At 36.7% G+C, this 22372-nt stretch overlaps 1 protein-coding gene across 1 annotated transcript in view; it reads right to left on the minus strand.

Annotated features, from left to right (window-relative positions):
- LOC130233740 (probable voltage-dependent R-type calcium channel subunit alpha-1E) overlaps positions 1-22372 on the minus strand; it is a 124414-nt gene that overhangs the window by 49476 nt on the left and 52566 nt on the right. The window contains exons 5-18 of the mRNA XM_056463919.1: positions 21504-21656; positions 20820-21010; positions 18198-18301; positions 13611-13726; positions 11388-11441; positions 8661-8750; positions 6513-6722; positions 6304-6416; positions 5467-5579; positions 5196-5327; positions 3233-3302; positions 2706-2823; positions 2235-2302; positions 2058-2149 (exon numbers count right to left, since the gene is read on the minus strand). Coding sequence (XP_056319894.1) covers positions 2058-2149; positions 2235-2302; positions 2706-2823; positions 3233-3302; positions 5196-5327; positions 5467-5579; positions 6304-6416; positions 6513-6722; positions 8661-8750; positions 11388-11441; positions 13611-13726; positions 18198-18301; positions 20820-21010; positions 21504-21656 — 1624 coding nt within the window. The remainder of the gene's footprint in view (positions 1-2057; positions 2150-2234; positions 2303-2705; positions 2824-3232; positions 3303-5195; positions 5328-5466; positions 5580-6303; positions 6417-6512; positions 6723-8660; positions 8751-11387; positions 11442-13610; positions 13727-18197; positions 18302-20819; positions 21011-21503; positions 21657-22372) is intronic.

The following is a 22372-nucleotide window of genomic DNA, read 5'->3' on the forward strand; positions in this document are numbered from 1 at the left end:
ACTAACTTGGAAGCAAAGCCCTGAAAGTTTTAATTCATTTTTCTAAATTCTTCTCACTCAGCAACTTTTTTTGGCCCATCATTGAATGAATTTGACCCAGCTCAGACTACAGTAGGTCAAATTTTTCCCACATTGTTATTTAAGTTCAAAAACTGTAAAACATTTAATTTGTACGATACGGGGAGAAAGAAACGTATGTAGAAGTTGAGGGCTACACAGACTAGTCGACTGACTTTAATGCTCTGCCATGATGCTTTTTAATTGCCATTGACTAGTCGCGCTGCACAGATCACTTTTTTTGACCTGAAATACATGCTGGTTTTACACACAAAAGTGGTTCACTGAATGAAATTGCCCTCAAATTATTGAAATTTATTTAAATGTTATTTTTCTTAAGTCAGCGTCAATGATTCACATGAACTTTGAGTGAACTTTAAATCACCAAACAGGTGTCAGCCAGTTAGATCACTCCATGCAAATACCCTAGAGCAGCTGCTTGGCTGTTGTCCCCTACGAAGTGTGGACGCTGACATGTTTTGTGAATGAACCGTGTAACGTGCAGATACCGTGAAGCATGCAGCCATGTAGGTATGGCAGACTTCATAGCATGGTTAAATATCATCTCATGTGAAGGGAGTGAAGATGTGCAGTGAGGAGACGTCTGATAACTAAGATGAGTCAGTAACCACGAAGAAGGCCCAAATCGAGCAAGATTTGGAGCAGTTTCTGGCACGCGCTATTCTTTCATTCATTTTCTTTTCAGCTTAGTCCCTTTATTAATCTGGGGTCATGACATAATGAACCATCAACTTATCCAGCATATGTTTTACGCAGCAGATGCCCTTCCAGCTGCAACCCATCTCTGGGAAACATCCATACACACATTCACACACATACACTACGGACAATTTAGCCTACCCAATTCACCTGTACCACATGTCTTTGGATTGTGGCGGAAACCAGAGCACCCGGAGGAAACCCACGCGATCACAGGGAGAACATGCAAACTCCACACAGAAATGCCAACTGACCCAGCCAAGGCTCAAACCAGCTACTTTTTTACTGTGAGGCGATCGTGCTGGCATGCACTATCACAGTGGTAAAATAGTGTCTGAGCAGGACTCTGCAGAGTTTATAGCATTTGTCTTTCGGGTCTTATGTTACTAAAAAATAACTTTGTTATGCCATGAATCAGTGTTCTACTGTATGTACTGAAGACGTATGCATTACTTAGCACTAAAATATCAGTTATTGTTACATTCTCAGAGGAACGTGCAGTGATCAATGTGTTGTCTGCATTTACTTAGCACTAAAACTAGCCTGTGCTAATATTGCATTATTGACTAAATGAAAGTGTTGACAATAAATTTGTTTAATTGTTTCTGCAACTTATTATGTGTTGTCAAACAGCATGTGAATATATTTGTCCTCCAAATTAATCGCAAATTGTGACATTTTGCTAAATATTTGCATGTTGGGTTTTATTGATGATGTCACCACCAACTAGTCGACAATGACTTGACTTCAAGTCCATAAAAGTTGATTTCTAAAAATCTAAAGTCGTTCAGCCCCTAGTAGAAGTAATGTAATGTGTATTTATATAGTGCATTTATTGTGTATGGCCATACACCCAAAGTGCTTCGCAATCATGAGGGGGGGGACCACCACCAGTGTGCAGCATCCATTTGGATAATGCGACGGCAGCCATAGTGTACTCACCACACACCAGCTATTGGTGAAGTGGAGAGACAGTGATAGAGCGAATTCGGTAGACGTACAAGTAAAGACTTTAAATGTTTATATGCTCCAGCAACAATGTAACAAAGCCCCTGCAGACTTAAACTAGCTTGTATATCTATAATAAGTCAATTTGGCCAGTTATTGAGGCTGTGAAGTCCTACAGGTATACTTCAGCAGACGTGCCAATATAGATATCCCTGAAACCAGACTAGAAAAACATCCCAGACACAGGACTGGTGTTAGTAGTGTTAGTTGGTATGTTAGCATCTCTGTGAGCGGGCGAATGCAGCAGGCAAGGTTGTACTTGGTTCACTTACTCTGAGGACATGAAAGAGGACATGGGCCCAACCTCCTTGGCTTTCTGCAGGGCATGTTTCTGATTAAACGCCTCTTCCTCCTCCTCTTCGTCCTTTGGAACAGCAAGGCGTTATTCATCATTCAATGCTTTACAAATCCTTCCGCATATAAAGCTAAAAGAACCATGCTGGAGATACCTTTGTGAGCTCCTGGGCATTGGCCAAATTGTCGACAGCGATAGCCAAGAAGACGTTAAGCAGCGTATCTGACCATTTTGTCAAGGATTTTGATTTATGCAGCAATAACCATCAAACCCCTTAGTTCAAAGCAAATTCAAGTCTAAGCACCAGAAAGTAAATGTAGAACAATTCTGGAACTGTCTACATTGTCTTGTGCACAGAACAATGAGTATATTCACTCTAAAAAACTTGTTTTAGTTGTTTCAATCCAAATTTGGATAAAATGTGGGCAAACACGACTCTTGGGATTCAAATTTAAATCAAAAATATAACCTAAACTGTTGAGTTTATCAAGTTTGGCATGAAACAATCCAGCATTTTTTGAGTGAATTTAATACTGTATATTCTGCAATCCAAAAACACATCCTTTAGAATAAACATACTAGGTATTACTGGTAGACTGATAGACAAAACAAAAACCAAAGATACAATTTCCAAACAGAGTCAGAACAATGAAGTAGACAGACGACCACATCCCTGACTTCACGCCACCTTGAGACCGGATGCCGTTGTACATGACTTCATTCCAGTCCTCACCAGTCAGAATCTAGAAAGATAGTTATTCCAGGCCCACATGAAGAGTACATGGAGGCAATTCAGAATTTTTTCCTTCTTTTGTGTTTGTTTGTAATATATTTTACTACTAAAAGGACAGCCAGTATATTTTAATGCTCTATTGTACTATGCTTCTTCAAAATTGACCCAGAAAGAAAAATATATATAACTAATAATAATATAATAACTAAATCTATTCTATTTATTAATTTCATCATTAAGAAAAGTAGAAAATCATTTATGTTTTGTGACTAAGCATGTTTTTGTTCTGTGGTCCTTGTTTCCTCTCTATCAGTACAATTACATCTTGGTCTAAATGATTAGCCATCCTTCTAAGCAGTTTGTCACTAAGAAATATCCGGAGCCATGCATTATACTCAGATTACTGAGTGGAATCTTACTTGAAACACTGTCATGATGGCTGCTGGGAAAGTGTCAAAATTGGTGGGAGTGTACTCGTCAAAAATGAACCTGCGGACAGAGAGAGAAAAAAAGTGACATCTGTGTGCAAGCCATTTTATTCAACATGTGTCTGGCAAGGTTACTGAATAATATATTACTTGCTTTTCACCTACTAGAAAACCTAATCTATGTTCTATTGTCTTTCTACACCTGTCACATGAATTTATAGTTCCACCTCAACCTTAACTTTTAGCATGAAATCTGATGCCATGTTTCAACTATTAAATATCTTGTTGAAGAGCAAGGATTTTACATTGTTACTGATATGACACAAATTACATTCTTATCTACAGTTAGGCCTGTGCGATATAACAAAAACCTCATATCACAATATAAGTCATCTCATATCATGATAACAATATACACTCGCCGGCCACTTTATTAGGTACCCTTTACTAGAACCAGGTTGGACACCCTTTTGCTTTCAGAACTGCCTTAATCCTTCGTAGCATAGATTCAACAAGCTACTGAAAATACTCCTCAGAGATTTTGGTCCACATTGACATGATAGTCACACATTTGCTGCAAATTTGTTAGCTGCACATCCATGATACGAAACTTCCGTTCCACCACATCCCAAAAGTGCTCTTTTGGATTGAGTTCTGGTGACTGTGGAGGCAATTTGAGTACAGTGAACTCATTGTCATGTCCAAGAAACCAGTCTGAGTGGATTCATGCTTTATGACATGGTGCCTTATTCTTCTGGAAGTAACCATCAGAAGATGAGTAAACTGTGGTCATAAAGGAATGGACATGGTCAGCAACAGGTAGGCTGTGGCATTGACACGATGTTCAGTTGGTGCTAATGGGCCCAAAGTGTGCCAAGAAAATATCCCGCACACCATCACACCACCACCACCAGCCTGAACTGTTGATACAAGGCAGGACGGATCCATGCTTTCATGTTGTTGATGCCAAATTCTGAACCGACCATACAAATGTCGCAGCAGAAATCGAGACTCATCAGACCAGCAACGCTTTTTAAATCTTCTATTGTCCAATTTTGGTGAGCCTTTGCAACTTGAAGCCTCAGTTTCCTGTTCATAGCTGACAGGAGCGGCACCTGGTGTGGTCTTCTGCTGCTGTAGCCCATCTGCCTTAAAGATGTTCTTCTGCAGACCTCAGTTGTAAAGAGTGGTTATTTAAGTTACTGTTGCCTTTCTGTCAGCTTAAACCAGCCTGGCCATTCTCTCCGACATCAACAAGGCATTTGCGCCCACAGAACTGCCACTCACTGGATATTTTCTCTTTTTTGGACCATTTTCTGTAAACCCTAGAGATGGTTGTGTGTGAAAATCCCAGTAGATCAGCAGTTTCTGAAATACTCAGACCAGCCCATCTGAGGAGAAAAAAAAATCAACTTTCTTCCCCATTCTGATGCTCGGTTTAAACTGTAGCAGATTGTCTTGTCCAAGTCTACATGCCTAAATGCATTGAGTTGCTGCCATGTAATTGGCCGATTAGAAATTTAGTTTTAGAAGCAGTTAGACAGGTCTATCTAATAAAGTGGCTGGTGAATGTATATCACGATATATTAAGATTTTGTAAATTAAATCAATAAATATTTCTTTTTAACATTTTAAATTCATAGGTGATTATCTTTCATACTATATTTAGAACTTCAGTGCAAATGTTTGATTCATGATGTCTAAATTTTAAATAAATAATAATCACATATTGTTTCATAAAATATTAATTATGAAAAAGTATTCCCGTAAACTATGTATTTTATGACACCACAAAATAAATTGAGCATAGTATGAAACAATAGAACTATTATTTTATCCATTTGATATACATCACCATATTGCATAGCCCTAACTACAGCTATGTTCAGTCATAAATTCAAATTGAAACCTATGTCTACAGGCATTGTATGCACTCAGACTGATAAGCTTTTACCTTCCACCAAAGAGCTGCATGCCCAGAAGTGCAAAGACCACAATGAAGAGAAAAAGCAGGAAGAGCAAACTGATAATGGACTTCATTGAGTTCATCAGAGACACGACCAGGTTCCTCAGGGACGCCCAGTATCTTAACAAGACAAAATGCAGCATCTCTGAGTTCAGCGTGAGGACATACAGAACTGAGCAGAAGTCAATAAACAGATTATTGGCTCTGTAAGAGGCAAACAAACCCAAGGGGCCGTTATACCAAGCAAGCTTGCACTTACTTGGTGATCTTGAAAATTCTCAACAACCGCAAGGCACGAAGAACGCTGATCCCAAAGGATGTCCCAGGTCTGAAGAAGCCCCAGAACACCTCAAAGATGCTGCCTACTATAACCTGGAAGGAATTAAGCAATTTCACAGCATTGAACAGGCCAATGATGAGCAAAAACATTATCTAAATGCATAATGTATGAACAACAGGAAATGTGACTGTGAATGCATAAATGAATGAATGAATGAATGAATGAATGAATGAATGAATGAACACACAAATGAATAAATAAATAAATAAATAAATAAATAAACAATATGGGTATACACATTTATGAATATTATTTATTGTGCTTAAAACGAAACCTTGTCTTTGTGAGAACATTTCAATATTAGATAATGTCTGATCTAATAAGTTTCATCGTATTTAAACAGAAAACCTGGGGAAATGATGCAATAGGATCTGCATTTACTGAAAGGCACAAGCACAGTACAAGTAATTGATTAAATTACAGATTAGCCAACAGAGAATTATTACATATTAAATGACAGAGTCCAGAACTGAAACTGAATTTTAATTAAATAAAGCTACATATTGATATTCAGTGTTGGGCCCTCAAATTTACATAGAAATGAGAGATGTGTTCATAGTGCCTTGAGTGGTGAGGCATAACTTCCTAAAAGATCAAATAAGATCTACAGTTTCCTCTGCTCTCACTTCTTTGCATATCTTTTATCTTTCCTAATAAAAAAAGTTTACAGCTTTTGGAGACGCCACCTTAATCTTTTACAACACCTGAGCTGTTGTGTCTTTAATTCGATGAGAAGAATGACAAAAATGTACTTACCCCACAATCAAAGCAGTTGAAGGAGGAGTGAAAATAGAGTCTGGGTCCGAGTCCATACATCTTCAGAAACATCTCGGTAAGAAACAGACCCAGAAACAAAAACTCTGCATAGTCTGTGACAGAAAGAATCCACTTTAATGTTTTTACATTTAATAGTATGTGACAGCATAGGCATAGATACATAGGTTTCATTTAATTTGTGGACCTACAGAGGAGACTAGATAACCACTGTGGCTGTTTGTGATGTACGATGGCTACACAGAGAGTGTTGAGGGCTACCAGACCCAGAACAGTCCAGTAGAAAGTCTGAGTCTTCACCATACGGCGGACGGAGATCCGCAGCAGTCGCTCTTTCCGTCGGAAATAGGATGCTGGTCCTCTTTTAGCACTGCGTATGCTGGCTCTGTTCAGTGGCATCCCTGATGAACAAAACAAATATAAAAAAAACAGCTCTAGACAACTTCATGCTTCTTGAATAAATTAGGTTATGATATTAGCTCTACATTAATTTTAATCTGAAAATGTGAACACTCACATCTCCCTATTACATACAGTATCTGCAAATATTTGTATTTATTTGCATGCATAAATACTACTGGTATTTCTTTATGTATGTCGCTAGGTTTTATAAATATTTAAAGAGAACCAATTATGCCCTTTTTTTTTTTTTTAAAGATTTATTTTTTGGCTATTTTGCCTTTATTAGATAGGACAGTATTTAGGACAGGAAGCGAAGTTGGAGAGAGAGAGAGGGGGGTAAGGAAATGTCCTCGAGCCGGGATTCGAACTCGTGACGCCCTGACGTACTACTGCACCATATGTCGACGCGCTAACCACTAGGCTATTGCGCCGACTCCTTTTAACAAGATAATATGAGATAATAACAAAAAGTCATATGTGTTTGTAAAGTTTCAGCTTAAAATACCAGCTCAAAAATTATTTATCATACCATGGTGTAAAGACTCATGTTGTAAAAAGCATGTTGTTTTGTTTTGTGTGATCATATTTTAAACCACATTAACAATGGTAGTGTTTAATTTTGCTTTTGTCATTTGATGAAAAAGTAAAGGTCCAACAGCAGCGACATACAAACGTGGTAAATATAGGTTTGGTTTAGTTTACAATATTGGAGCTTAGATATGGTATGGTTCCGTTTGGTTTGGTTCTGTTTGCTATGGGAGCAGGGCTTGTGGTGTGGCACCAGAAATATTAAGGTACACAAGATTCACTTCTGACCTCAACAGCAGACTAGTCAGAAATTAATGCTTTACCTATTTTTTGGAATCTTTAATTAAGGTTATAGTTCTTCAAATACACCAGGGGTTTTCAAATACAAGTACGAGCTGTCTATTTGTACATACACATGCATATCATTTTTTTGTGTATTTGTAAGCATTTTAATTAATACTAACATAAATAGCTCTTTAGTTCATTCAAACATAAATGCAAACACAATTTACTCTTTGTTTGCTCTCTCTCTCTCTCTCTTTCTCTCTCTCTCTCTATGTGCCTGTCATTTCTGTTAGGTCAGCGACAGCTGATTGGTCAGGAGACTGGTGCATCATCATTGGGCGATGTGGTGCGGTCACATATCACTTCCATTTTGCAAACACGTATGGAAATTTATTGTTAAAGACACCAGGTAAGAGGTGAATGCCATCAATTGTTTTTATTTAATCTTTAGTTGAGTACAGGGAAGAATATGACGCAAGGTACTGAAGACTTCTGTTCTTTTATTTATTAGCTTTATGAGTTAGAATTGTTTTGTTATATTTCTTTCTCTTGTTTGGCTTCACTATCGTCCCCTTACCCCTGAGTTAAACAAATTTTTGTTTGATACTTTCTGTTTAAACTTGCTACATTATTACATTCTTTTTGTTATTGTAAATATTTCTTTTTTGCATAAATATATATTTGGGCATTTTTGTGGTTTTCACTTTTGTACATTAATTCACTTTTGTTGGCATTTCTGTTGTTTTTGTCTTTTACATCATCACATGGTAAAATTGCCACACCTTTAAATGTTATTCCTTTTACCCGAGACTAACATCAAAGAGGTTGTAACATTACTTTTTCTTTTTAAAATGCATGGCTTTTCCTGTTGTAATACGGGAGTTTTTGACACTTGAGCCTTTTGGAAATGCAGCAGAGCCTTAGTTTGAATACTCTTTGGTTGCTTTTCAACCTCGGTACACTATGAGAGTGGGCACTTTGTACCGTGGGGGGCATATCACAGATTTAAAATTTTTTTTGGGTTCAATTGGAACATTGTTGCTTCCCTAGATAAATAAGTAGCATATTTTGAAGGTCAAGTCATCATTGGTTATGAAAGCATGTTGGTTTAGAAAGCCACTCACCTAGAGATGAGATGTCAGCATACTGCTCTTCTGGAGCTCTTCGAGCATCATCCACTCCTCTTCTCTTTATGGTGGTAGCTCTTTTTAGCACTGCAAAAAACAAACAAAAAAATTATCGAAATACTATCCCACATAGCAAAATATCTCTGGCCCAGCTCTGGCCCACACAATCAGCTTTTGCTTGGCCCACATGCCGCAGTGAATTACGGTACATGACTGGACCAAGTCTGTGCTTCCAGACAAAAGCCAAACATGGACCAAATCTGGGCCAAGTCTTAGCCAAGTTAATAACCCATAACTGAGCCTGAACTGGGCCAGATATGTTGGTGTGTCACGACTGCAATGAAATTGATAAACCCATGAATCATTGCACTTTAGGCGTGCTATGGGCGTGCCTTTCCTCGAAGCGACCTGATAGGTAGAATTTTTTATTTTTATTTGAAAATAATACAAATGTGTTTTTTGTGGGTCAAGATAGACCAGACTCACATGGCCCATATATCAATTATTAACATCTGGGCCAAATACTACATTTTACATCTGGCCCAAGTATTGTGTGCCGCCTTAAAGACGGTGACACCTCTGCCAAACCAGGCCCATGTTTGGCCCACATGCTGTATGCCACTGCCGGATGAATGCCTGCTGTGCCAGATTTATGCCAAATCTGGGCCAGAATTCTTTGCTACCTGGGTATTATATACCACATTAACAAGCTAATAGCTATATGAAATGAAAGCGCGTAAAATAATTTTTGACCTTGAAAAAAAAAGATTTAGTTTTAATACAGAAACTTCATATTGCTGTAAGCCTGCTGCATCGAGCCAGGTTAGAACACAATATTACGAATTTACAGCCATCAAATGCCATAAGCCATCAATATGTCCTCAAGCTTTCATAGAATATAACATGGCAGACAGCAGAAAGTGAAAGTTCCCAATTTAATAAAAGCTATTAGTCTAACAGCCTGCAATAAAGTATGCAATGAGTGGCAAATAAAGCTTGTTAGATTTCGCTGTTGTCAAGGCAACAATGAAGTAAACACAAATGCTTGCATTTATATAGTTATATAGTTATATAGTTAGCAAGCAAAACTTGTCATAATGTGTAATTTTACATGCATGCAAAAATAGCTTGTCTCAGCGCTTTGTCCTAAAGCGACTGCTTAGTGGTTGGCTGGCAGCATGCATGAATTACACTTATTAGTAAGCCTTACTTACATGCTATTTCTGACCGAATATTCAGAGTAGCATAGTAAACAATATAGGGAGCGCATCACAGGTTGTCATTGTTCAAAAACAAACCAATGTGAATATAAAACCAACTTCACCTCAGTAAAGCAGGCTAGACGGAATTAGCGCTATTTACTGATGTTTTGTTGTTAAACTAAATAAAAATCTATATTATAGATGCTGTAAAATGTCCCTTATGAAACTGAAAATAGTCACATTTTTTTCCAGAAGATTTTAGTGGCTGAACAACACTTCTGTGCAAATAACCTATTCATAACAACAAAATCTACATAAGCTTTCTTTGAGCGAAATACTTCAGCCACGGTGTTATCCTTCCTCCAGCATGCAAAACTAACTCCAATATTGATTCAGGAATTTAAAAAGTTTTGATTCAGCATTTGATTTTAGTGTTGTCACTTGTGTCCACATTGTCACAAATCGTGTGAATGCGCATCGGAGGATCTGCGTGAACAGAGGTGTGCAGTTGTTCAAATCTACATTTGCTGACAGACAGTTTGGGCTACTTATCAGAATTATGGGAATTATCGCTCTGACAATTTTTAATTAGTTAAAAATTAGTAAAATTAGTAAAAAAAAAAAAAATTACTAATGCTTTGCTTCTTAGACTTTACACACTTTTAACTTGTCTATAGCACTTATTCACTGCTGCTATTATAGTTGTGTAAATTGCTTCCTTGTCCTCATTTGTAAGTCGCTTTGGATAAAATGTAAATGTAAATTTAGTTGAACATTTTTTAGTCTTATGCCTCACCCAGAATATAAAAACATATATAAATACATTTAGATCATTTATTTTAATCATTACTATTAAAATGTAAAGAGACTTTCAACCAGCACAACAAAAAATGTTTCTGAAGACAATCGCCTACTGCATCTTTAATGGTGAAACCTGGATACCTACAGCTGTCAAACCTCATAGGTAATGGCCACAATAGGTCTCAATCTTTGCTGACTCTAGAAGTTGTTGTCCGGGAGACAGCTTTTTTCAAGACAATCTTAAATGGTATGATGTCACTCTTACAAGAGAACAGCAGGGGCATCGAAATAGGAGTTCACCATGGTAACTGGCTGTTTTCCATTCACACAGCCTCTGGGAAGCTGTCAATCAACATTTAATAAAAAATAAATAAATAAAATAAAAACTTGTTTGATTCTGGGGAAAACCTGTCGCCGTGCACAGGGTTTGGATGTCATGCGGAGGGTTTTCGCTTCACAGATGCATGCCATGAGCAGGTTCATGGCGTTTTTGTTTATTGTGGCATAAATCTATCGAATACATAATCCCCTGTGTCTCTTTATTGGACCAGAACAGGCTTTATAGGCCAGATCGACTATTAAATAAATGATCTAATCTGGGACAGAGAAAGAATGCATATTTACTACTGTGTTCAAAATAATCACATGAACCTTACCCCGACACACAATTAAAATCGGCCTCCCACAATCTACGTGGGAAAACAGAGGTCAAACATCTCACCATCCAAAGCAGAAGGTCCTGAATTCTTGTTCTCCTCTGCAAGCATAACCTCCTCTGCAAAACAAAAGCATATTCAGTTTTTGTCCACATACTACTCATTAAAAACCAGGCATTTTACATTTTATTTATCACTGTTATCACTACCGCATAGTGTTGCCAAATGGCATCATACTATTTACACTGTAAAAAATGCAGGGCTCCACATAATTCATTCATGTTGTCATGAACACAAATCAATTAAGTTAACTTAAGACTTTTCACAAATCTCAAGAATTGTGTTGTTTTAGCTCATTTTAAATAAGTAGTTTGAACAAGTAAAAAAAAATATATTTTTGAGTGTATGTTAATTTCCCTGCCACTGTTTCTTTAAGATACACATTCTAATAGCTAATAGTTTAATAGTTTAGCCAATGATGTGCTTTGGTTGATTTACATGGCATGCAGTGTTTTTCTGTGGTGCGATTTTTGACAGACTGTACTGTAAAAAAAAAAAAGAAAAGTTGAATCAACTTAAAATTAAGACAACAAACTTCAGGACATTTGAATTTACTCAACTTAAATGAATTCAAGTGAAGAAATTGGGTTGAAAGTTGAGTCAACTCAAAAATGTGCTAAAGTTTATTGCCCTAAAGTTTTAAGTTTTAAGTTTTATTTTACTGTGGTGTTTATTGAGAGTAGTAGCTGAATGCAAATGAAAACGTCAATAAAAACAAAGGATCAACTCATGTCAGATCCACAAATATATCTGAGACATCCCCTCCAGTAAGTTATGATGACATACTGTATTCACAACACAAAAAAGTTTATAAAATTAGTTTTTTGTAAATTGATCAAATGTATGTGCTGCCAAATGGCAACACTGAGTAATAGTGGAATGTGTGATATTGCAATAGGTTAGCTAGCTAGCAAGGTCAGCTGAGATCTTTAATGTTGTAACAATAACAACATGAATGCTTGTAATATAATGTTGATTAGTCATACGTTATTGGCATTTGCATTATGGATAAAATAAAATTTTAATGGCAATACTTTTGATTAGATATAAATACAGGGAACAGTGTATTAGTGAGGACCACCATGTTCTATGGTAAGTGAAAGAAGAAAAGGACAGAACCGGTTCTTCCTGGAGATGAAAGTAAGGATGATATGGGTTTAATGACCATGAGAACGATGCAGATTGGACATTTGATAAGAGCACTAATGGAGACTGTTCAGGTAAGTTAGCTCAGAGGCAGATAAGAGGCGTAGTATAGTGTGTATAGTATAATATATAAACATTGTTAGCTAGTAGCTAAATTATTCTGATGCATCTGGATATATTAGGCTTGTTATTTATTTGTTATAATATTTACTGGAGAAAATATTTATATTTACTGTACGTTGTATACATGATAATTCATTCATTCATTTTCTTTTCGGCTTAGTCCCTTTATTAATCAGGGGTCACCCCAGCGCTAACTTATCCAGCACGTTTTTACGCAGTGGATGCTCTTCCAGCCGCAACCCATCTCTGAAAAACATCCACACACACATTCATTCACACTACGGACAATTTAGCCTACCCAATTCACCTGTACTGCATGTCTTTGGACTGTGGGGGAAACCGAAGCACCCGGAGGAAAACCCACGCGAATGCAAGGAGAACATGCAAACTCCACACAGAAACGCCAACTGTCCCAGCGACCTTCTTGCTGTGAGGCGACAGCACTACCTACTACGCCATTGCGTCACCCACTATTCATGATAATACAATATTATGTTTGTTTTCAATAATATTCAGCAACAAAGAATGGAGTAAATGAAAGCTGTTGGAATATGAGTTGTTGGAAAGTACTGTATGTATAAGGTGTCATTTATAAGTTTTGAGCACTGTTGGCAATATGGCAACATATCATAAAGTTCCTTAATTTTACAGCAGATTTACAGGTAAGCCATTCTGAGAAAAGAAAAACAGTCATAATTTTTATAGCTCATAATGCTTGCAGTAGAGGGTTAAGATTATGTTGGTGTTGTCTTATATATTCATATATATATATATAATTTTCCAAGTTTCACTTGAATTGCTATTCTGAAGATTTACTATGAAACTTGCTATGTGCCTTTTTCGAACGGCACTTGGCATCTCCTGCAGTTTGGGCAATTCTGTGGTTCAGTGTTTTGACAGATTTGATTTACTTTATTTGTTTTGCATGGTACATTTGCCAGCTCAGTATGTAGGAGTACCTGCACGGTCGATCCAGGCCCGATATCCGTTCAGCTCCCTCTCAATCTGCTGCTGTCTCCTGAGCTTCATGAAGGCTCTCCGGTTCTCTACCCGCTCTCGCTCTTTAGCAAACTCCCTACAGGAGACAACAACATACAATTACCCACACAGAGATGAACCACAGGGAAGAGACACACTTAATTTATCAAAGTGTTTCACCTGCAGAGTGAAGGAATTAACGGCAGAGAGAGCAAAGCTGCGTCTAAATTCACAGGATTTGATAAAGCTGAATTTACACTGACTTGTGGCTTCTACAGTGAACAGATTTTTACACAAACTCTAAAATGTATACAATATTAGCATTTAAGGAAATTATTTTATCATACAAGTACAGTATGAGATAAAAAAAGACTAATTCACTGCTGGTTTCTTCATTACTTTCCTTGCACTTTACTTGGATGTTTTGTTCTAAAGCAGGGGTGCCCAAACTTTTTCATATGAAGAGCCAAAAAACAAATATCACTAAGAGCCGTGGGCCAAAGGTAAATTTACCAAACTATTTTACATTAAAGTTGCCATGGGCAATTTCCTAATTTATTTCCTAATATTTAAAAATAAATAGAAAACATTAGAAAAAATAGAAAACACCTAATTTAGGAATGTTTAGTTAAAGTGTCTCTGTCCCTGTCTTTGTCTGTCTCTATTTTTTCAGGTGCTACCAAGCCAGGTCATAGGTCATGGAGGCCTTTCGAATGGCACTACAGGGCCTGATGACTGGAAACAACTGTTGCTATTGTTATTTGCTTTTTTATTTGTTTATTCTGTTTAAAGTAATTTCCTTTTCATGCAAGATAGACGTTGTGTAGGAAGAAGCTAGCAGCCTAAATGTTGATTGCACCAGTTTTGAACTAGACAGCTGAGAGTTCAAGAAACAGCCTTGAAAATAAAACAGATTGTTCTCTTCTGTATGTAAATGCTTCCTTGGGCCAGCTCTACAGATCTGGTATCAGCTCTGAATAGCCATATACTGTCTGGCCTGAAGAATTCTGTCACCATCAAGGTTAAAGATAAGACCCCGCAATTACGTACCTATTTGAAATGATCTATATTTGCTTTAACAAAACTTGGCTTGCTTTTGCCTTTTACCTTAAGCCCTGGTCAGATCCCACGATTTTTATTGTCGGTTACAAAAATGTCACTATGTCAGATTATGCGATTTTGTCCTGATTAAATCTTAACCCATCATGGGTAAAAAATGTGCCAGACTACACGTTCCTTCGCGATCAGTAATCCTGTAACATCTACAATGAGCGTTATTTCCCAAAGCAGTCACAAGTGTTGCCATAACAATATTTTGTATCTCAATTTTTTTTTCTCAATAAACACTGATGCTTACTAACAACTAGGCTACATTATTTAAGGAAATTCCTTATGACGTTGATAGGATCAAACATTTATTTCCTTTTTAATATTAAGATATTTTCTTTGAAATCTAATTTTAGGCTATATTTTTCTACCAGGGTTGCTCCCTCGCCCGAACTTGCCGCGAGTGAGATGGAGAAAATAAAAGCACATCAGCACCAGGGAAAATCGAATGCTCAAGACAAAATAATGAAATATTTTAAAATGGCAAATATATGACAGAGGTTTGTGATACAACAATCACAGTGAAGCCTTAATTAAATCCAGCACCTGCAGATATAACTGAGAAATTATGTGCTCGTATTGCTCAGTGTCACCCACATGACAAAACTTGTTGTGAAGAACAGGAAAAAATTAAACATGCTAGACTTTCTGCGATGATTAGGTGAGGTGTCGCAGACATTGTATCAGTTATTGTGAACTATTCCACATTACACAAGAAGAAATGTTAGAATCTTGTGTCACGACGCCCATTTGTTGTTTACGACTCCCCACTTCGTGCCGAAATCTAAATCGAGTGATCTGACTGGGGTCTTAGTCGATGCCAATTTGGGTCTACTTTAAGAGTATAATTGTTGTACTTTTGTACTGTAAGGAAGAAGATCGGCCAGCGAACTGTGAGAGTGAAGCCCTTCTGTTATAAAATTGCAAACTATCTTCAGTAAATTTTCTTCATTTTTATTGAATCTCTGACTATGAGTCTTCTCTTGATCTGACACATCAGGCATTTTGAACTGTTAATCTCCAATTCCCAACATCTGTAAGCATGATAAACATAAATTTATCTTAATAATTATCCAAAATACTGCTTTATGGGTTAAGTCTATACCATAAATGCAAAAACCCTTATAAGTAGACATGGCAATTTAGCTCCAACTCCAGAACATTACGAGGCTGTCATAAAATTTCTGTCAAGTTGTTTTCAATTAACACACTGAAGAATAATATACATGATCATGCCTGTATTATCCTGTGGTTGTCAATTTTTAAAAATAAAAATAACAAATTAACCAAGTATTGTCAAGTTATGTTTACAGCAGAACGTAATCACCAACTTTTCCAGAACAGCGGAACTTTAATCATGATTTAAAGCATGATTTTTTCAACAAACTGGAAAGAGCATGTGAGTTTATGTAATGGTGGCTGAAGATTTAGCTCTGCCATTAAAAGAATGTATTCATTTTAAAATATATTAAAACAGAAATCATGTGATGTAAGCTTTTACTTTACTTTTGATAAAACAAAAGTGGTTTTGGTGAGAATTAAAGGGATAGCTCACCCAAAAATACTCACCATTGTCGTCATTTACTCACCATTGTTCTAAACATGTTAATGTTATTTTTTTCTTCTGTTGAACACAAATGGATACACATATGGAAGTCCGCTGAAAACCTATAACCATTGACTTACGTGGGTTTTTTTTTCTAATGTGGACAACCTAGGCTTATTCTGATTACGTACCCCTATATCCATTTCTGTATTTTTTTTTTTTTGCAGTTTAGGTTTTCGCAAATCCACCAGAGGCCAATGTCGACTGACTAACTAACTGACTGACCAACCGACCAATCCCCCATCCCTTTCTCTTCCCTAAACTCAAACAATAATGTTTTATAAAGCATCAATAGACCATCGCCCACTTATCGCCCAAACCGCAGTCTTTTAAAAAGCAATCCAGAAAAAGAAAAGCCCCGTTTTTTTACCATGTTTTCAGATTGTATCACATTTTCACCCTGTTATTTACCTGTTTATTTAATTTTTTGGCTTTTGTTTTATGACTTTCGTACTGTCTGGTACTTTCTCTTCACCAGATTCAAACCCTGTTGTCACGGTCAACTCCGTTCTGCATCTCAAGTCCGCCGACGTACATGTCAAGCTACTGAACAAACTGGTAACAGCAGGAAAGCCATTCAAACTGAGGTAAGCAGTCAGCTTGTAAGCGAGAAAAGGAACAGCGTCATACCGCCCTATAGTGTTAGTTTTAAAGATGAAATGCAGCCATACGTTGCTCTGGCTACATAATATGGATCTCCAGAAATGTGTATAGGGCTACATTTTTAGAATGAGCCTACGTTGACTATCGAAGTCAATGTTTACAGGTTTCCAACATTTTGCATTACATCTTTTTTCAAGAGTTCACACTTAGCTGATGATTGATAATAAAGCTTGTTTGGCATGCTGTCCCGGGAGAGAGCCCTGAGCTTATGAGATCCTCACACCCTGGGTTCCCTCCTGTTTGCAGGGCGAGAGGGGAGTTTGAGCTCATGTAGATCTTGATGAACTCCCCCCTGCTTATTTCTGGCTAATGACTGATATAGGATGACTGAGGAGAGGTGTACTCGCTAAGAGCTTGTCTATGATGTCAATTTTGGTATGTTCAATTTACTTAGATTGCACGTTTTTTGGACTGTGGGAGGAAACTGGAGAACCTGGGGAAAAACTACGTGAGCAAGGGAGAAAGAGCAAACTCCGCACAGAAACATAAACTGGTTTAGAAGGGACTTTAACCGGAGACATTCTTGCTGTGAGGCAACAGTGCTAATCACTGGGCCACCATGTCACCCATCTGGAAAGGAGAGGGATTAGGGATGGGTAGCAGGGGGGATTCTTCGAGACAAAGATATTGAGATAAGAAAACTCTGGTTATTTATAGTGAGTTAGTAATCATCTGATTGGATAATCAATCGTGAGCTGATGTGGGACCAGCTGAGAACACGTGGACCGACTACCAGCTAAGCACGTGGACCAGCTAAGCAAGTGATCCTCTCGAAATTAGTTTGTAAATAAACTTCACTTAGTGTTCAACAGAACAAAACAACTGGTATGGAACAGGTAAAGGATGAGTAAATGATTACAGAATTTAACATTTCACTGTGGTTGTATCTCTTGTAAATGTTTACAATTCCATATGTTTAGCCTCTATTGTAGTGTATGTGAACATAAAGAAAAGAGAGAAGTAGACAGAGGAAAAAATAGGATTGCAGTGTGTGTGTGTGTGTGTGTGTGTGTGTGTGTGTGTGTGTGTGTGTAGTAACTCAATCTCACCTCTTGTCTCTAGAGATGCAGCTAATACGTTTCACATTAACCTCTAATAAAACTCATTACCCTGGGTCAGCTCAAACATCAGGTTAGATGTAGTGTCAGTTTGTCTTTTGAGGAAAGAGTCTATAGAGGAGAACAGTACTCACCCTGACAGGACTCCTAATACCAGATTCAACACAAAGAAGGAGCCAATTATGATTAGAGGAATGAAGTAGAGCCAATTCCATGTAGAGCCTAAGGCATCGTTGGTCTGTGCAAACACAAAACAGAATGTGTATAGTCCTTAGACACCAAAACAAAGAATTTCAATTAGTAGTATCTACTAAATACCCGGGCTGAAAAGGTCTGAAAAAAACCATGCCCTTGTAATGGTATCAGTTCAGCGGGGCTCTGCTCTGCGTGTAAAGGGTGTGATCACTGCGTGGGCAGGCGGCATCATCGCCCAGCTGAGCTGAGAGGGTGTTCCCCACATCCCGACGCAGCTGCAACAGCTCAGTTATGAGTGTGAAAAACACCTCTAACTGTGGCAGCATGACTCGTGTCAACGTGTATGACATCATACGGTAGATTTAAAATCACTGTGGACTTGGATGAACCAGCTTGACATATTATTAAAATATTTGCTCTTTTAGATCATGGCTTATGGCACAATATTTGTGCACTGTCCTCCTTTTTATGCTTCCTGTTAGGTGTCTACTGTCATACAAACATGTTTAAAATGCATCCTAATCTAACTATAAATAAAAATGTATGGTAACACTTTAGTTTAGGTCACAATTCATGCGATTAACTACTGGCTTATTACCTGCCCATTACTAAGAAATGAACTGTTCATTAGTAGTTATAAAGTATGCTTTTATTCTGCATTCCTAATCCTACACAACACCTAAACCCAACTTCTACCTTATTAACTATTAATAAACAGATAATTAGTAGTTTATTAAGCTAGTAATATTAGTAAATGGCTTGTTAATACCGTGAATTGTAACCTAAAGTGTTACCAAATGTATTTTTATATAGGTTTTGTTTTTAATAATTCAAAAGTAATACTGATAGACAATTTGACCAAAGAATTTCTAAATAAAATTTCCATACATTTAAAACTATAGGATCATGACAACTTCTGTGCAAAATCATTATAAATGTTGATTGAAACATATTATTATTAAAACAAACATGACAAATACAACAAACAAATACACAAACATGAGTATTACAAATAGTTTTGAAGATATCTTTAGCTTTGTTTCGTAATTAGAAGAGGATAACAAGGGGAAAAATCACTATAGAAAAACTCAAATTTAAAATCAATAATTGTTGTTGTAATATGCATGTGCTTACATCTTTAAACATGTTAATCTTTTAACATTAAACATGTTAATTCTTACAGTATACAGTACAAATTGTAATATTAGCAGCAGAATGTAATTTCAAATTCAAGAAAAGTCCTACAATATAAATTTTCGTCATTTGTTCTGTTTACATTTTAGGGATGTTTTCTAGCTCTGTGGTGCAAATTTTTCTGACAGTAGCAGTCAAAGTAGGCATGTCCCAATCTTCCCAAATCACAAATAAAACTCTCCAAGTAAAATGAGATCCTGACAGACAGTATCAACTTCAACTACTTCTTTAAACTGTTTGAAATTAATAAGACAACCCACTTTACATGGCCTTAACTAATATGTACTTACATTAAAATTGATGACACAACTCTTACATTTAACTCTTAGCATCAAGATGTAGCATGCACTGCACTTTTACCAATCCTTACTTAAAACAATATTGCCTACAATGCCTACTGTCATTGTATTTTGCACTGTCTGGAGCCAGCAGATAAGCTTTTCACTCACCAAAGTACACGTGCTGCTGATGATGTGACAATAAAAGTGATTTGATTTGATTAATAATTTGGTACAGTGTACTTATTGTACAATTCATGTTTTCACAATGTACTTAAGATTGATTAAATACCTGCATGAAATTACATCTGCAATTTCTGTAATTACATTTAAAATTATAATGTTACACCTTAAAATATCACTAAACCTAACTACTGTATACTACCAAACCTGTGCCTAACGTGACCTGTATCCCACCCCACTATATTATGAATAAAGTAAGTACATTGTATTTATTTTTTTGATGTAAGTCCCTAGTATTAAAGGCCAATTAATATAAAGTGGGACCAAAAGACAACAAAGAACAAAGTCAGCTTAACATGTAAAGTCAAACACTAAAGCAATTTCACCCAAAGCTTTAATAATCTGAAGAATATGGAACTTATCCAACCCACAACTTACCAAATACCTCAAACGAATGAGCTGTAAATACTAATATTTCAAACACAAATGATAATGCTACTTTCTTCATCGAACAAGAAAATCTAGTAGATTAACGTTCAGACAAGATTTCAGGTCCCCTTGACATCAACATTTAAGTGCTATCACCAAAACAATAGTCATGAGTTTATAAGTATGTTGCTCCAAAGCTACTGTATGAACAAAATCACATTCTAACGTTAATAGTTTTTATGTCATCACAATCAACAGATGATCTGATCAATCAAATGGCTTTTAGCCTCAGAAGCATCCTGCCCTCTAGAAGTTGCTAAAAAGGTTTCATGTTCCTAGGCATTTATTGAAACTTTAGCATCAAATAATGCTTTGGAATTGCATTACAATAAGATTATATTTTTATTCATTAGGATTATAATACATAGACAGAGATCCAGAACTGCTTCACACAAGTTAGCTGAAATAGAAACTTACGTAATAGAGGATGGTCGTCCAGCCTTCCATGGTGATGCACTGGAAGACGGTGAGTAAAGAAAATAAGATGTTATCAAACTGAGTGATGCCGTCATTGGGTCCTGTCCAGTAGCCAGAGCAGTTATAATGAGGAGGACACAGTTTGCTTCCACATGGAAATTCATACTCAGGTGAGTCTACTCTCTCAGAATCTGCAGAATATGACAGAGACAAGTAAATGGCTTTTTTAAAATCAATGCATTGAATCAGAATTTATATCGGCCAGCTACTTTTTGTTTATTATATGTGTGTCATTTGTTTATTTGTTTGTTTTATTGTTTTGTATTATACAGCTACTAGAGAAAGCCAATAAGAAAAGCTGATATTAGATTCCTGTATGGGAGGAGGCAAGCATCTGATTATAAGTCAAGGAAATCAGAATGGATTTGCAAATGGTATTAACGCTTTTCTTGTGTTATTCTTGAAAACAGTTTCTCTAGTCAACATTCATGGCAACAAGAATGACCGTAAAGCATGTTAGGTTACAGAGAGGTGGGTTTTTAATCTTTTAAGGTGTTCTAAATATTTACGCTTTCTGCTTGGATTCCAGATTTGTGTTGCTGCAGTAAAAACAACTCTGTACTATACGTTTGTGCATATGTGGAAGTGTTGATCTTGTATGTTTGCCCATGTGATTCTTCTTACCTTTACCTACAGCTTCACATTGCTTGTGGAGTTTCCCACTGTAGAACTCCAATCCAATAATGGCAAACATGAGAATAGCAAAAAACAGCAGCAGTCCGATCTGAAGCAATGGCACCATTGCCTTCATTATGGATTTAAGAACTATTTGCAGACCTTAAGCAAAAAGGAAATGTACATGAATAAAACACATAACATTAAGCATATAAAAAATTATGGGCACATTTAATGACATAAAAACGGACACTTTTTCAAACTAGCAGAGATATGATAGGTTGCAAATATGTAGAGTTGTATTTTGGACCAGAAAAATTTCCAACCCAGGCTCATTCTGATTGCGTACCCCTGTATACAGTTGAACTCAAAATTATTAGCCCCCCTTTGAATTTTTTAAGCTTTTTTAAATATTTCCCAAATGATGTTTAACAGAGCAAGGAAAAATTCAAAATTTTTTAAAATTCAAAATTGTTAGCCTCTTTAAGCGATATATTTTTTGATAGTCTACAGAACAAACCATTGTTATACAATAACTTGCTTAATTACCCTAACCTGTGTAGTTAGCCTAATTAACCTAGTTAAGCCTTTAAATGTCACTTTAAGCTGTATAGAAGTGTCTTGAAAAATATCTAGTCAAATATTATTTACTGTCATCATGGCAAAGATAAAATAAATCAGTTATTAGAGATGAGTTATTAAAACTATTATGTTTAGAAATGTGTTGAAAAAAATCTTCTCTCCATTAAACAGAAATTAGGGAAAAAAATAAACAGGGGGGCTAATAATTCAGGGGGGCTAATAATTATGACTTAAATTGTACATTTCTGTACAGAGCAAAATACATCCCAGGAGCTACGTTGTTTTGCAGGTTTTGT

Source organism: Danio aesculapii, chromosome 8 (genome assembly GCF_903798145.1).
Source record: "Danio aesculapii chromosome 8, fDanAes4.1, whole genome shotgun sequence".
Lineage (NCBI taxonomy): Eukaryota > Metazoa > Chordata > Actinopteri > Cypriniformes > Danionidae > Danio > Danio aesculapii.